Source organism: Plasmodium vivax, chromosome 3 (genome assembly GCF_000002415.2).
Source record: "Plasmodium vivax chromosome 3, whole genome shotgun sequence".
In the NCBI taxonomy this organism is placed as follows: domain Eukaryota; phylum Apicomplexa; class Aconoidasida; order Haemosporida; family Plasmodiidae; genus Plasmodium; species Plasmodium vivax.
This window is the reverse complement of record NC_009908.2, coordinates 210,296-224,269: the sequence shown is the minus strand read 5'-3', so window position 1 is coordinate 224,269 and position 13,974 is coordinate 210,296. Positions and strand designations below refer to the sequence as shown.

The following is a 13,974-nucleotide window of genomic DNA, read 5'->3' as shown; positions in this document are numbered from 1 at the left end:
AGTAATACTCATGGAAGGGTCACTCCACAGTTTGTCCTTTCAAATGGAATGATAAAAAAGAAGAACGAAATTTTAGAGAACGCGTTTAGAAAATTGGAAGAGAAGCTCACTGCAACTCAAGATAAGCAATTTACATCTTTCCTGCCAAGTTGTGGAGACATAGAAGGCGATTCAGAAGGAGGAGAAAGAAAGAGTACCCATAAAGGGAGTAACAAACGTAATGAAGGTACGAAAGAAGCGACGAGGGGAAACAAAGGACTTGAAAGTTGCAAAGATTTAGCGAATGACAAAATTGAAGCAGCTGCATCTTTCCAGCCCACTGATGGTGATAAATCGAAATGCACAAATGGGGGAGACCTTACAAAATGTGGTTCGAAAATATGGTGTAGCAAAAAATGTGCTAATGTGCCAAAGTTCCATTCTGGTCTTTCGCTGACTTTACCCAACGGGGGTGAGGACTTACGAGAAATGATCGATAGAAGAGGCGTTCCTAAAAATGGCAAAGTTGATAGGAAAAAAAAGGAAGGAAGAAAGGTAAACGTAAATAAAAACCATGACCGCTTAGGAAGAGATGCTCTTCCCTGCGATGAGAGGAGGAGCCATGTGAGCCTTCAAATTGGTGGCGCTAGCAGATTAGGTCATTCGAGTCTAAATGAAGAGGGAAAAAAGGGGAACCTTCCACAAGACGAACCAGAAGTAGACACCAGCGAAACAAACACGTCCTTAAGTAGCGATCTTAAGGACTCCAAAATGAGTAGGAAGCGTATTTGTAAAGGTTCAACAATTCTCTCGCCCATAAAGCGGTTCGGTAGAAATCAAAAGAGTGGTGAAAAAATAGCGCACGAAAGAGCAACGTCCGATTCGAGTAATGGGATAGAAAAAAGGAGAATGTTTAGAGAGCACTCGAGGAGGAAGACAGTGTACAAGGGGGAACCCAAGAAAAAGCGATTAAGGAAAAATAAATCAAAACTGAAGAAACGTTCTATGGATTCTTTCGAAACGGGGAAAGGACACAACTTCACCCGTGAAAGGAAAAAAGGGGATCGTGAAAAATGGGAAAATAAATTGAACAGTGGCAGATTCGAGGGAGACTCTTTAGAAGGGGAGATTCTGGAGGGGAAGAAAAAAAAGGGCAAATTGCCGCCACCCAAAGGGAGTGAGCAGTTTGTATGTTATGTGGACAGTCGAGGAAACAAAACGGAGGCACGGAAATGTCAAGGGTGTGAGGTAAGCTCTGTGGAGTCCTCAAAAAGTGACACGCACGAAAGTGGTAGCAGTGCTGATTTGGGGTCAAATTGGGAGGGGTATCGCGGGCATGGTAGCAGAAGGAACGACGGAAAGGTACAAGAAGGGAGACCTTTGCGGATGTTCAAGCTGTCCAAGAAAGGCTTTCATTTTTGCGAAGTCGAAGGAGATGTAGAGAAACTTGAAATGTGCGGAAAGCACCGTTCCGGTGAAAAAGTAGAGTATGACCAAAAAGGAGAATATTTTTTTAGCGACAAGTGCAGGGAGATGCATGCAAATATGGCAGACGCGAATTTGAAAAATGGTGTCAGTCCAGATGTGACGTCTAAAAGGGTTCTTGGGGGGGAACAGGATCACCAGAACGCCAGAAAAGGAGAAGGCTCCAGTGAGGGCTATTCCTATGTATCCCTAGAAGAAGGTTCTAAAAATGGAGCGCATAACGTCTACTTTGGAAAGAGCAGGTACACCAGTTTAAGGGGGAAATGTATTCCACTGAGCGGTGTAGGTGACATCGGGGAGGCGCACAGTGAAGCAGATTTGTCCAATTCGGGGGGATCTGCCCGCGTTGACTACTTCAGCGGGGGCGAGCACCGTCATGGTAGTGATGACGACAAATACCGCTTTCCATTTTGCGACGAAATGTATGAAGGTGGAAAATTGGCAGGAGAGGTCGACCCCCCCCGAGGGGACTCCATCCCGGAAAACGGCAACCGTAGCAGAAGTGGCAGCAGAAGCGGTAGCAGACGCGGCCAGGATGACCTCTATTTAGCCTTTCAAGAACCAACGTCCAGGGGGGAGAAGGCGCTCCCAGATGAGTTACTACAGAGCGAGCAGCCTCCTATCAATGCCGAGAGCGAACATAGCGACGACGCACTTTTGAGAAGACGCGAATACGTTCAGGGGCAGATTTGCAGAATATTGAAAAAGGAAAACTGGGACGGTGAAGCCGAAAGTATGTTAAACCTTTTCTTCAGGTACGTGAGGGTAGAGGGGAGATGCGTGAAGAATGGCCACACATTAATTAGGAAGAACCTGAAAAGGGATGAAAAGGGAATTCGAAAGGGGGGAAGAGGGAAAAGGGGAAACACAACGGGGGAATGGAAACAGGAGCAACAGAAGGAAGACTTGGGGAGGGGGGAAAACGGGGGTATGGACAAACTGGAAAGGGTCTATTTGGATGATGCCCCAAGGAGCCTGCCGCTGACCATGCTGGTAGTGAGAAACTACGAGGAGGGGGGGAATCATCATAAGCAGGAGCAGCATCATCAGCAGCGGGAGGAGAGGAACTTTCGGGGGGCGCGCAAAAAGGTAAGCGTAAGGTACAAAGTCGAGTTGACAGGTGTGAAAAATCCCATGGGGATAAAGAAAGCAGTCGAGAAGGAAAAAAAACTATTTTCAAGGATAGAAAGGATATATGATTATTGCGCTTCAGATGGAGAGGCGAGTGGAGAACGGTATGGCAATAACCTGGTGGACAGATTCATCCCTTTTCCCAACATGGGGTGGAGTTTCTCCAAGCAAGATTATCAACATGAGGTGGTAGGTGTTCACTCCGAGTGGGCTCAGGAAAGGAAGCGCGTCTTTTTCGCTGAAGAGCGGGAGAAGCTCATTAATGAGGACAGCAACCACAAGGGAGGAAAAGGCCTCATGTTGGAAGATGCCCTTTTAAGGGTTCCCACAAAGGGTGGAACTAACAATGCTAATAAGTTTGGAAAGAGTTCCCCTTTCGCCAAATGGAATGTCAATGTGTGTAGCAGATGGATGAAGCAGCCTGGCGGAAAAAACCCTCTTGTGAAAAAAGGTCCCAAGGGTGTAGCTACCCATTTTGATAGAAAGGGCCCTCTGAAATGTTCCCTTAAGAGAGGTGCACCCGTTGTAGGTGGAAGGCCCGAAGGAAGCGCAATCCGAATTGGCACGCCTAAAAAATTCACTTTACCAAGAAAATCTGCATTGGAGGGGAGTTATCCAAAGAGTAAAGAAGCTAAATGGGGAGGGGGGCACCATGTGACTAACTTTAAAGAGTACCTTACGGAGGTGAGGAATCCACGCGGAGGTAACAAAACAGAGGGGCCTTTTCCAAAGGATGGTCAAAAAAGGGAGGACTCAAGAGACATCCAATTGAGTTCCCCTTTACGCAGCTCTATCGTAAAGATCGTAGATGATAAGAAAGGCGAGCAGGTTACTATAAAAAGTTTTTCTCTACCAAGGGGGGTAGAAGCAGAAGCGGTTAAGCGAGAAAATTGGAACCGTCCAGAGGGTGAACTGGGTTCCTGTAGGCAGTTAGACAGAAGTTCTTCAGGGCATGTCTTTAAAGGGGGAGGAGGTAAGAGAGACGAAGACTTCGCCCTTGTGAGTGGCCCCCCGAGGGATCAGTTGGACCCTCTGGTTAGTGCGCATAATGGTTCCCAAAAGGGAGAGCATAACGTGGAGGAGGGAAAAGGGAGAGTAGAAATTTATCACAGTAAAAATTTTAGGGGGAAAAAAGAACACAAGGAAGGAGAAAACAAAAAAGGAGCCTCTAACACGTTTGAAGATTCATATGCGAGGAAGAGCAATCGGGATGGTGACCACCCCTGTGGGAGCTTTAAGACGGATAGGCAAAGCTGCAAAGCGGTTGAGAATGGTGCCCAAAGTCTGGATGAAGGAGGCTCATCGGGGGAACCTCCTCGAAGGGAAGAAGAACCGACCGCTAATCAAACGGAGGAAGGCACTAAAACGTCGCATGTAGAGGTAAGAAGGGGAAAGGGAGAAAAGAGAAGCTACGACAGTGGGAGAAGTGAGCGGATGATTGACAAGTCCCACCCGAGTGTGATAGAACGATTTTACCAGCTTTCCAAGGGTAGCAAGGTGGGAAAGGAGTGGGAAAAGGAAAACGGCTTAGAACAAGAAGTGGATGCGCTTAACACCGAAGGATCGCCTCGAAAATTACCTTGCTCCTCTGAGGCAGCATCTCCAAGGAAAAACAATCTTAGACGCATGGGCGCTCTCACAGGGGGGAGCAGCACATCACACTTGGTGAGCAGACCTGGGAAGGAAAAGCAGCAAAATTGTAACTTGGGCCCATCAGCAGAAAAAAAAATTGCCAAGGGAAAGGACCAAAAGGACAACACTGCAAAGGGGTTTAGCAAGAAGAGCGAATTTTACGATTTTACCAATTTTGGGAAAAATGTGGAGGAAATTGTTTCCCCCCTAGTGGTGGCAGAAGAGGGGGATCCTTTAAAGCCTCATGAAGGGAGGAGTCCCCCAAATGGGAGGAATAAAAACGAAATAAGGTTGAGTGCCCCACACGCGACGAGCCATATGTCTAATGCTCCTAGGAAGGAAGGCACTCACGAGGGGAATAACCCCAAGCGGACAACGAACCTGGTGGGACGCCGAAAAAGCTGTCGTATCGATCGAAGGGGAAAATCATCTCCCCGCGCAATGGGCTCGTTCCCACACAAAATGACGCAGCGCGAAATGGACAAGCCAGTTTTAAAAAATGAAAAAGGGAAGGCAAGAAATTCGAACTATGTCGATTTAAGGCATATTGAATGCTCCAAGAGTACCCTCGAATTTTTTCTTGAAAAAAAATACCTCAAAAGGGATAGCCCCGGTGAAGGAATGGATGGTGCTGAAGAGCAGAAGAAGAAAAAAAAAAAAAAAACAAAAAAAAAAAAAAAAGACCTTTCACTTGTTTGCAACCTAAGCGAGGGGCGGCGCGACTTGTCCAAACAGTTTGCTATGAGTAGACGAGGAAATGTAAAAGAAATGCCAAACGGGAAGAATGCAACTCTGGAGGAAGTGCCAGGAACAGATCAGTTCTCAAATCTGAGTTGCACTGGGGGCGGCAGAGGGGCGCCCCCCGTCCGTTGGCCGCGAAAATTGGTTATTGAGGGGGGGAAAAAAAAAAAAGAAGAAAAGGGGGGTTGTCCACCGCCACCGGCGTCACCATTAGAAGGAGCATCTTTAGGGGCAACACACGCGGGAACATCAACTCGAGGTGCAGAAAAAGGGGAGGCCCTAATTTTTGCGCAAATCAAGGCAGCACACACACCGTGCACACTTCGTTTAAACGACGAAACAAAAGCGGCCCCTTTTGCTGATCCCTTCGCGACACACGGAAAGGACGAAGCGAAACTTAAAAGACCAAGTCACGTCCACTCGAGCAAAAGCAGCCTCAGTTATAGGCTGACAAACGCCGTTCGAGTTAAACGAAATATTTACTTAAGTGACAGCGACGTGGAGCCTTCGCTGAGAATGGATTCGAGGGGGCGAGAAGACGCGGGAGTGAGTTTTACGGGAAAGGAGGAGGAGACGCAGACAGGAACGGGGGTGGAAGAGCGGGAAGAAACGGAGGTGGAAGAGCGGGCAGAATCGGGGGTGGGTGAACAGATCGGTCAAACAGGGGACCACAACGGTGTTGCCCAGGAAAGTGCTGCCAATAAAAGTGCTTCCCGCAAAAGTTCTGCGCATAAAAGTGATCAACGGACGGCCCCACACAAGGACAACCGGGAAGATGCAGGCAAAGCCGCGACGACCCTCCGCAAAGCTCCCGGGAAGAAGGCCAAACCGACAGACCATTTCTTAACCATAAAAGTAAACATCATCACGGTGTTCCTGCAAAGCTCGTATGTCAAAAGAATGAACATGAACGTAAGTTACAACATACAGGTGGCCATTTACTCGTCCAGTGATAGGAAGACCATCGAAAAGAATTGCAGGAAGGAGACCTTCCCCTGCTACTTCTCGTCGCACACGAGCGGCATAGGCTTAAGCTCTGACGCGTTCAAGAAGATCGACGTAAGTGGGGGGTAGAGGAGTAGAGAAGTGTACAGTGGTGTAGAGAGATGTACAGAGGGGTGCAGAAATGTGCAGAAACGCACAGCGGCGCTTCCGTGTGAACCTCATTCTCACCGCACCAGGGGGGCCCCTCTGCGGTGCGATGGCAAACGATATGGCAGTCGCGTAATGACAGTCGCGTAACGATCGCACTGATTAAGTTCACATGGTTTGCCACGCCTGGGCAGTGTGTGTATCTAGTGCCTGTGCGAATCAACCCGTGTAGTGGTCTTCTTTGAGAGAGACCCATACCCCGTTGACCACCTCCCCCCCTTTTTTCTTCTTTTTTTTTTAACTCCATTCAGGCATTGTGCGAAAGCGAGGCGAGGCAGTTCTTCAAACTGGTTGTGTCTTGTCGTCGGGAGAGGTCCTTCCTCAAAAAGGAGCTCATACGAATTTACAGCAGGACGTTTGAGGCGGTACTACCGAGCGCGCGATGAAAAGGCGGGCACATGTGGGGCATTCGCCATTGGTGTCTTTGCGAGCGAAGTCGTATACATGTTGGCCAATTAGAATGCGCTTCACCGTGTCCCTCTCGTCATCTGCGCATTTGCACATATGCACATTTGCACATCTGCCTTTCATCCTGCGAACCCCTCCCACCCCTTCCATCTTTTCGCAGCCCATAGAACTGAAAACCTACTCCCTGAGCAGGAACAAGAAGTACGCCTCCGAAACGGGGGGCTCAAACGACGACCTGTACGAGATGAATGGTAATGCGGGGGGAAACACGCGGGCGGAGGAAACACCCGTGTGGTGTGAGCATAGGGCACTTGTGGAGTAGCATAGCCCTGTGAGAGGAGAAGAAGCTCCCAAAAAAGAAAAATCTAAAAATAAATTCACCCCTATATGTGCACGCCCATATGGGCACATTCGCCCCTTTTTAGGCAACATCATCATGGGCACCTTGTAGGGGAATCGTTCGGAAGGTCTCAGTGGATTGTTCCCTGCATGATGTGCCCTTTTGCTACCATGTGCAGTTGGGCTACTTCCACAAGGAGAGCCGTCTGGTAGGCCGCTAACAACTTTGCGGGTAGTAACACCCCCCACAGGTGGTGCAGAAAACGAATTGGCTAGAAGCGCTTGTTTGAAATTCACGCACGGGCAAAACGGTTTCCCCTCCGTTGGCACCGTTGCGTGGGGATCCCTCTAAAAAGAGCGAAGGTGGCAAAACGTTGGAGAATTTTTTTTTTTTTCTTCTTTCTTTCAAGTGCGTATCGCTGGGAAGGACTGCACCTGCGGAATGGGTTCAACTCGGTTGTGAGTCCCCCTCAGAGAAGGAAGAAGCGGCGCGTGGAGTACGCATGTTCATGTGTATAAGCTACATGCGTTAGCGAGCTCACCAGTGAATTTGTTCGCGCGTTCGATTTGCTAGGTGTATGTATGCGTATGTGTATGCATTTTTTTTTTTTTTTTTTTTTTTTGCTCCACTGCTGCTCCTCCTATATGCTTTAACGAAGCTGTTTCGCGCGCGGTTCACTGTGGAGTGCCTGGTTGCTTCCCCTTTTGCGCGATTTTCCTTGTAGAAGTGGGGTGTGCCCATGCGCATGCTCACACTGGGGGCATACTTACATATGCGCTAGCTAATTATGCGTGTGTGAGCCATCTTAACTGCCTGGGAGGAGATGCCGCTTGAGGCCGCGTCCCCCTCCTTGGCACACCACAACAACGCTGGCGGAAAAAATGAACAAGCTGAGGCTAATTAGCAAACCAACGTTCTTCATGAACAGTGCAAAAAGGAACCACCTAAATTACAAGCTGCATTTGAAGTACAAGCAGTGGGACTTTCTGAAGCACGAAATTGTGAGCTACTTCAATTCGCATAGTAGGGTAAGCACGGTGGTGGATGTGCAGGGCAGATGTTGGGAGAAGTTTAAGAAGAAGGAGCTGCTCCAAGTGCACGGGTACATTCCCGCCATCATTTGGAAGTACGGAGCGGAGCAGCGGATTTGCATCGACCACAGGTTGATTGATGAGTATGCCTTCGAGGAGGAGGACGGCCACCTGTCTTTGCGTAATGCGCGAAAAGCGGAAAAAAGGAAAAATAAGAAAAAATAAGATAAAATAAGGACAAAAAAGGGAGCGTACCGACATGCTTCTTCACCAATGGTGCGTGCTAGTAGCTCCCCCCTGATAAGTGCCCTTCCCCCCCCCTTCAGTGTTCTCCGCGAGGCTGTTCAGAATTCACGTCGATGGGAACGTCGTCGAGTGCGTCGTGTCACACGTTGAGGCGGATCCGGGTGAGTCTGCACAGGTGGGCGGTTGGCCAGTTGCGCCCCCGCGGCATGGCAGCATGACAGCGTAACAGTATGACAGCATAACCCCATCGCAAGAGCGCTTCGCCATCACTGCACTCCGCCGCCAACCTCATCTTTCCCCCCCCCTCTGAACAGTCGAAAAGCACATTTACTTCCTCAAGTTCGCCAGAGTGGTTAGCAACCAAGTGACCGAGTTAAACATCCCGTGCAGCATCGTTGGTCTTATCGGCTGCCCTGCGTACGTCAATGGCTACCACGTCCAGCTGGCGATGAACTACATAAAGTGCAAAGTGATAGGGAATAATATTCCCCCCCCTTTTCAAATTGACGTGTCGAGGCTAACTTACAAAGAGCCGTACAATTCGATTAAGTTGGGGGAGTTAGCGGTACGCCTGAGGAGTGTCGCGCGCGGAGTGGTTGCACGCGATGTGATTGCATCGGAGTGGTCGCACTCGAACTGCCAAACTGCCAAACTAACGAACCACCCCATTATGCACCCGCCCCGCAGCACCTACTGCCGGAAGACGGGAATGTAGTTTTTTCGGAGGAGTACGACTTAAATGAGACAGAAGTGGTGTGGACCTACGAGCCCGGCAAGGTGGGAGAGAGATATGGAGAGATCCAGAGAGAGATCGGCTCGAGACGGACACGAAGGGGAGCACAATATCGCGTGCGAGGAGGAGCGTTGGGGCGCGAGTTTTCTCCCCCCCTAAAACGCACAAATGGCGATAAGAGATTGGGAGAACAGATAGGGAGGCCTCTTTGGTAGCCCCACAAAATGATCACTTTTTACGTCACCAAGTTTTTTTCACCCTCCCATCCACTCCTTTCTTCTGCAGATTCCGGAGACGCCCCTGCCAGAGGATTACATAGACCCGAACTTTGTGAACAAGAAGGGGAAGCGCATTCAGCTCACGTACAAGGACTACTGGCCGAAGCAGTGATGCCATGGTCAAGCGGGATCTCCAACCGGGGGTCTTCAACTACCGCGTCGTCAAACTGAGTCCTTTTGCTCCTTTTTCTGTGGCTTCCCCCCATTTGGCTGCTCACTGGAAGAAAATAATTATCGAGCAGCACTTGAGGCACTTGCGGTTTTTCAGAATGGTGCCTGCGAAGAGAAGGGGGGGAATGGAAAGAGGCGAAATTGGAGCTGCACTGGTGGCCAGACGATGAGACGACCGGACGATCAAACCCCCAAACGACCGGACGATTCGCCTTCCCAACTTTACCGATGCTATTTTTGCTGCCGCAAATGGAGCAGAGGATGAAAAACTTGTTGACGTTCTTTTCAGCGTTCAGCTTGGATAACTGCTTTTCCAGGGTGACGATTAAATCGTGCAGGGTATTCATCTGTTGGGGAGAAGCGAAAGGGGGAAGCACATCCACCCGGGTGAGTAAGCATCTGCGTTGGGACATACGTGTGTGCAGTGTTGCGATGTGTCCATCCGAGTGGCCACCCCCCCATCTCTGTTTTTACCTGCTCTTCGTATTTTTTGTGAATATTTATCTCTTCCTCCTGCGTGGGGGATTCCAATTTCGTATGCAGAGGGAAATGTCAATCGTGCAGAGGCTCCCCCCAAGAAATAGTACCTTCGGGGGACCTACACATTTGTGTGGATGCAAAAAAGAGCGGTTGCTCTTTCGCTGCGGTTTTGCGGCACTACCTTGTACGCCTCTATTTGGAGATTCAGTTTTTGTATTTCGCCCTCCTTAACGCTGAACCCGTTTTGTAGGCTTTCCAGAACCTGCACGGGGGAGGAGGAGTTTGCGTGTGGAGGGGGGCGGGGCTCCACGTGGAAGCGCCCACAGTGGTGAAGAAGTTAAGCGGCGCTTTTGCATACACCTATGCGTGCTGTCCCTCGAGCTGGTGCGCTCGTGGCAGCTGGGGCCTCACCTCCACGTGCTTGCGTATTTCCATGTGCAAGTTCTTTATACGTATGCAGGAACAGACGTACGCTTCGATGAGCTGTTTCTCGTGAACAGTTAACCCTGGCTTGTCTCCGTTGCTGCACGTGACAAAGTTAAAGACCTTTTCCGCGTAATGCTGGATGCCCTCCTCGGTGGCGTCTTCCCCCACGTGGTTGACGGCCTCCCGTTTTGGGGGAAGGCAGTTGGGCAGGCGGTTGGGCAGGCAGTTGGCCAGGCACTGGTTGTTGAGGGTCAGTTCTTTGTTGGTCAGCAGTACGTCCTTAAGTTCGCCGAGGGCCTGTCACGGGGAGGGGTGAAGAAGCGGTGTACGATCGGCGTATACATGGCGCATACATGGCGCGCACATGGCCCATGCGTGGGACCCCACCTGGTTGTTACTTCGCTTCAACTTTTTGATCAACTTGGTTTTTCGCTGAAGCGCCTTGTTCAGCTGGTCCTTGTCCCTCTTGCACATTTGGAGGTTCCCGAAGCTGCGCTCCAGCACGGCGTAGGGGATATGCCTGGTTTGACAGAACGCCTCGTTGATCCTGTCTAGGCAACTTCTTTCCTCTTCGAACGCCATTCGAGTGTTAAATCTTTGGTAAGACAGGAACGCAGTCAAGGGGAGCATCTTCTTTTCCACCGCATCGAATGTTTCAAGATAACTGATGAGCGATTCTGTTGCATCTAACATTTCGCTCATCACCCTGGAGTTGTCTACGTGAAGAACTTCAGATCCTTTCATCTCGAAAATGCGAAATGAACAGTAGGACCTTAAAAATGTGAAGGCTTGACCTAAGTCTTCTAACAGGCTGTGGAATTTTCTCCCCAAGAAGGTAACTAATTTTTTATTTTTTTCTGAGCAGTTTTTTAAATGTTCATATGTTGCGAGGGAGTTTTTTTCTCTCTCCTCGAGCAATTCTTTAAAATGGATTTCTCTCCCCTTTGGCATTTGGTCCCTCTTCACAGTGTCATCTTCACTGCTTGGCAGACTCGTGTCTACCTCTTCGTAGTTCGCCTCCACACGGTACTGCTCTGTCTTTTTTGCGTTCTTTTCCTTTGCAGCTCCGTCGACCCACTTAACGGGATTTCTCTTCTTAAAATGCTCTTCCACAATCTTTTCATTTTCGTATGGAGTTACAAACAAGATGAAGGTGAAAAAGTGGACGGCTTTGAGAAGGAGTCTCTTCAAACACCTCAACTCTCGAGCGACATTTTTCAGTGAAAAGGATTTCGCTGTCGTGTCCGTTGGGAAGAGGTATTCTTCGACACACAGGTAGATGATCACGTTTAGGAACGTCTTTTTTATGGCGGTGGATAGGTTGCGCAGGAGGGCCTGCCATGGGGGGGGGAGAAGCGCAACTATTGTAGGGGAGAAGCACAACTGCCGTGGGAGAACCCCACATGGTGGAAGAATTACCTGCGCGTGCACCTTGTCTTGGCTCCCACGCAGCCACGTCCCGAGGTCGTCTAACAGACTGATCGCTTCCTCCAGGCAGCTGACTTCCTTCGAAGGGTGTCCACAACGGTTGGAAGATGAACACATGGAGTGGCAGTGAATGCGGTTGGGAGGAGTACCCCCCATGGTGAACACTCCGAGGTGGGGGTAGCAGACATTGCATTACCTTTTGGGAAATCCTCTTCAGGTCCGCAACCCTAGAATAGTCAAACTGGTCATCCCTCTGTTCTCCCTCCAATTTTTGGCAAACATCAATTAACTGCTTCGCTTGAGACGCAAAGGTATTCTTGCAGCTGAGGAGGTACGCTTGCAACTTTTGTATTGCCTTTAGGATGTGGCTCTGGAATAGTAGGCACTGCTCGTTGATTTGGCGCTGAACAGTGGGGGGGGAGTAGCAGTTGGAAAGGGGACATGTGGGAGAGAGGAATGAAACGTTTGCAAGGGGCCCAACTGGGATGTGAAACTGGTTGCCCCCCCTGCACGCTTCACCCACCTGCAGGTAACCATCATAATGGTCGGGCCTCGCCGAAAAAGGGATTCTATTAAAATTGACTTTGTACCTTGGATAGCATTTTCTCCTCATAGCTTTGTAGCTTCTCTCCATTTTCGTTATGCATTCATTTTTTTTTTCTATGAGATGGGCAAAATTTGCTTTCTCCGCTTCGACCTGTTGCCTGATTTCGTCTCTTTCGCGCTCCAACCTGATGACACTTTTGCTGGAGTTGCTAATAACTTCGTTCAGACTGTCAATGGTTCTTTCTCGTTCGTTTATTTTCTCCTTGTGGAGGGTCCTACATTCGTCCAGCTCCTTCTCTATCTTTTTATTCTCATTCTGCAGGTCCTCCACTCTTTTGTGTAGCATCTCTGCAGGGGGAGAGGCACATCGAAGGAAGGGGTGTTGGTCTGAGCTGGCATCTGGAGAGTAGGTGACAGACACGCACCCTTCTCCAAATAGTGCGCATCGTTCCACTAGGGCAGGGCGAACCATTTTCCTTTATCTTATTTTCGAGCTCCTCGAACGCGACGGACTCCTGGATGTTTTCCCGTGAGTTTTTTGGGAGCAGCATTAAGTTGCGCCACCCGGAGTTGCCCTTCTTCTGAGGTTGGGGCGGCGTAAAGACATGGGGTGAGGGGGCTGGCGGCGGGACTTTCCCATGACGCAAGCGCGTTGCAGTAAATGCTGGCAATGGCGTGACCGCCACACGGGGTAATCGCCACACAGGGTAACCACCACACAGGGTAACCTCTCGTGCTGGGTTTCCCCTACCTTGTCCTCCAGGGAACTCGCCAGCTGCGCCACCTTGCTGGACAGCTGGCTGTTGCTACTCAACAAGTCGTTGTTCTCATCCGCCATGCGGCTAATTTTGTCTTTCTGTTCCTCATTATTTCTTTCCAGCTGCTTAATGTCCTTTTTGTATTCCACTATGGCCTTTTTGAGGATGTCTAAATGAGCAAAAAGGGGGAGGCACAAAAGGGCAGAGGCAAAAATGGGGAGGGGCAAAAATGGGGCAGCAGACAAATCATAACGGGAGAGTGGAGAGACAACCGGCTGGTTTCCCCACAGCACGGTAGAACAAGAGGCAGTATTACCATTTTGCTCCTTTATCTCTTTATATTTTTCCTTAACTAGTTTGTATTTCTCCTCCACGTTCATTTTGAAGATGGCCAGGGGCACCAAAGTTCGAACTTTGCAGAGTTGTTTCGTCGGCAGGGGCACTCCGAATGGGCAGTTACACGCGCGGTGCGTCATTAAAGAGGGCGCGCTTGAGGGGGGTACTCAAAAACGGGGGCATGTTCAAAGGGGAAAAAAAGGAAAAAAAAAGAAGGAAAATAAGGGAAAAAAAAGAAACAAAATCACAACTTAACAACTTAGCGATTTCACAACTTCACAAATCTCTGACAAAGGAAAATTAACAACTTCGGCAGTTCACCGTTAACACAAAAAAAAAGAGAAAATAAAAAATTCGCAAAGGGGGGCGAACGGTTTACACAATTGCAGGGCTAACAGGTGGCACAATTTTTTGTTCACAGCTGAGCATACGTGTAGCACATTTTGCCGCTCACTTTTTTGCAACTGCGCAACGTTGCAATTTGGGAATTTCCACTTTTGAAAACTTCCACTTTTGCGATTTCCCATCTTTGCGATTTCCCATCTTTGCGATTTCCCAACTGTGTTATTTCCCAACTGTGTGATTTTTTTTTTTGCCCCTTGAGAACTGGCGGTTAAACACATGAAAAAAAAAACACGCGCGAGGTGTCCACGTGAGCTGTCCACGTGAGGTG

At 49.3% G+C, this 13,974-nt stretch overlaps 3 protein-coding genes across 3 annotated transcripts, besides 2 other annotated features; 2 read left to right on the top strand and 1 right to left on the bottom strand.

Moving 5' to 3' along the window:
- Positions 1-48: 48 nt before the first annotated feature.
- Positions 49-6,783, top strand: PVX_000900 (hypothetical protein, conserved; the record flags this gene model as incomplete). The annotated part of the gene is made up of 5 exons (XM_024731175.1): positions 49-2,553; positions 2,578-6,027; positions 6,372-6,475; positions 6,511-6,566; positions 6,689-6,783. 5 exons carry the CDS (start codon positions 49-51, stop codon positions 6,781-6,783), a joined length of 6,210 nt encoding a protein of 2,069 aa, XP_024586975.1.
- Positions 4,900-4,938: a microsatellite.
- Positions 6,784-7,496: 713 nt separating the features above from the next.
- Positions 7,497-7,520: a microsatellite.
- A 229-nt stretch (positions 7,521-7,749) lies between these two features.
- Positions 7,750-9,268, top strand: PVX_000905 (hypothetical protein, conserved; the record flags this gene model as incomplete). Its single annotated transcript, XM_024731174.1, has 5 exons — positions 7,750-8,080; positions 8,226-8,306; positions 8,460-8,710; positions 8,833-8,922; positions 9,164-9,268. The coding sequence occupies 5 exons, from the start codon at positions 7,750-7,752 to the stop codon at positions 9,266-9,268; spliced, it is 858 nt and encodes a 285-aa protein (XP_024586976.1).
- Positions 9,269-9,370: 102 nt separating this feature from the next.
- PVX_000910 (hypothetical protein, conserved) lies at positions 9,371-13,345 on the bottom strand (the record flags this gene model as incomplete). The annotated part of the gene is made up of 12 exons (XM_024731173.1): positions 9,371-9,432; positions 9,554-9,674; positions 9,802-9,840; positions 9,989-10,069; positions 10,219-10,530; positions 10,621-11,568; positions 11,653-11,739; positions 11,858-12,064; positions 12,185-12,555; positions 12,677-12,788; positions 12,959-13,134; positions 13,282-13,345. 12 exons carry the CDS (start codon positions 13,343-13,345, stop codon positions 9,371-9,373), a joined length of 2,580 nt encoding a protein of 859 aa, XP_024586977.1.
- Between the last annotated feature and the right edge of the window lie 629 nt (positions 13,346-13,974).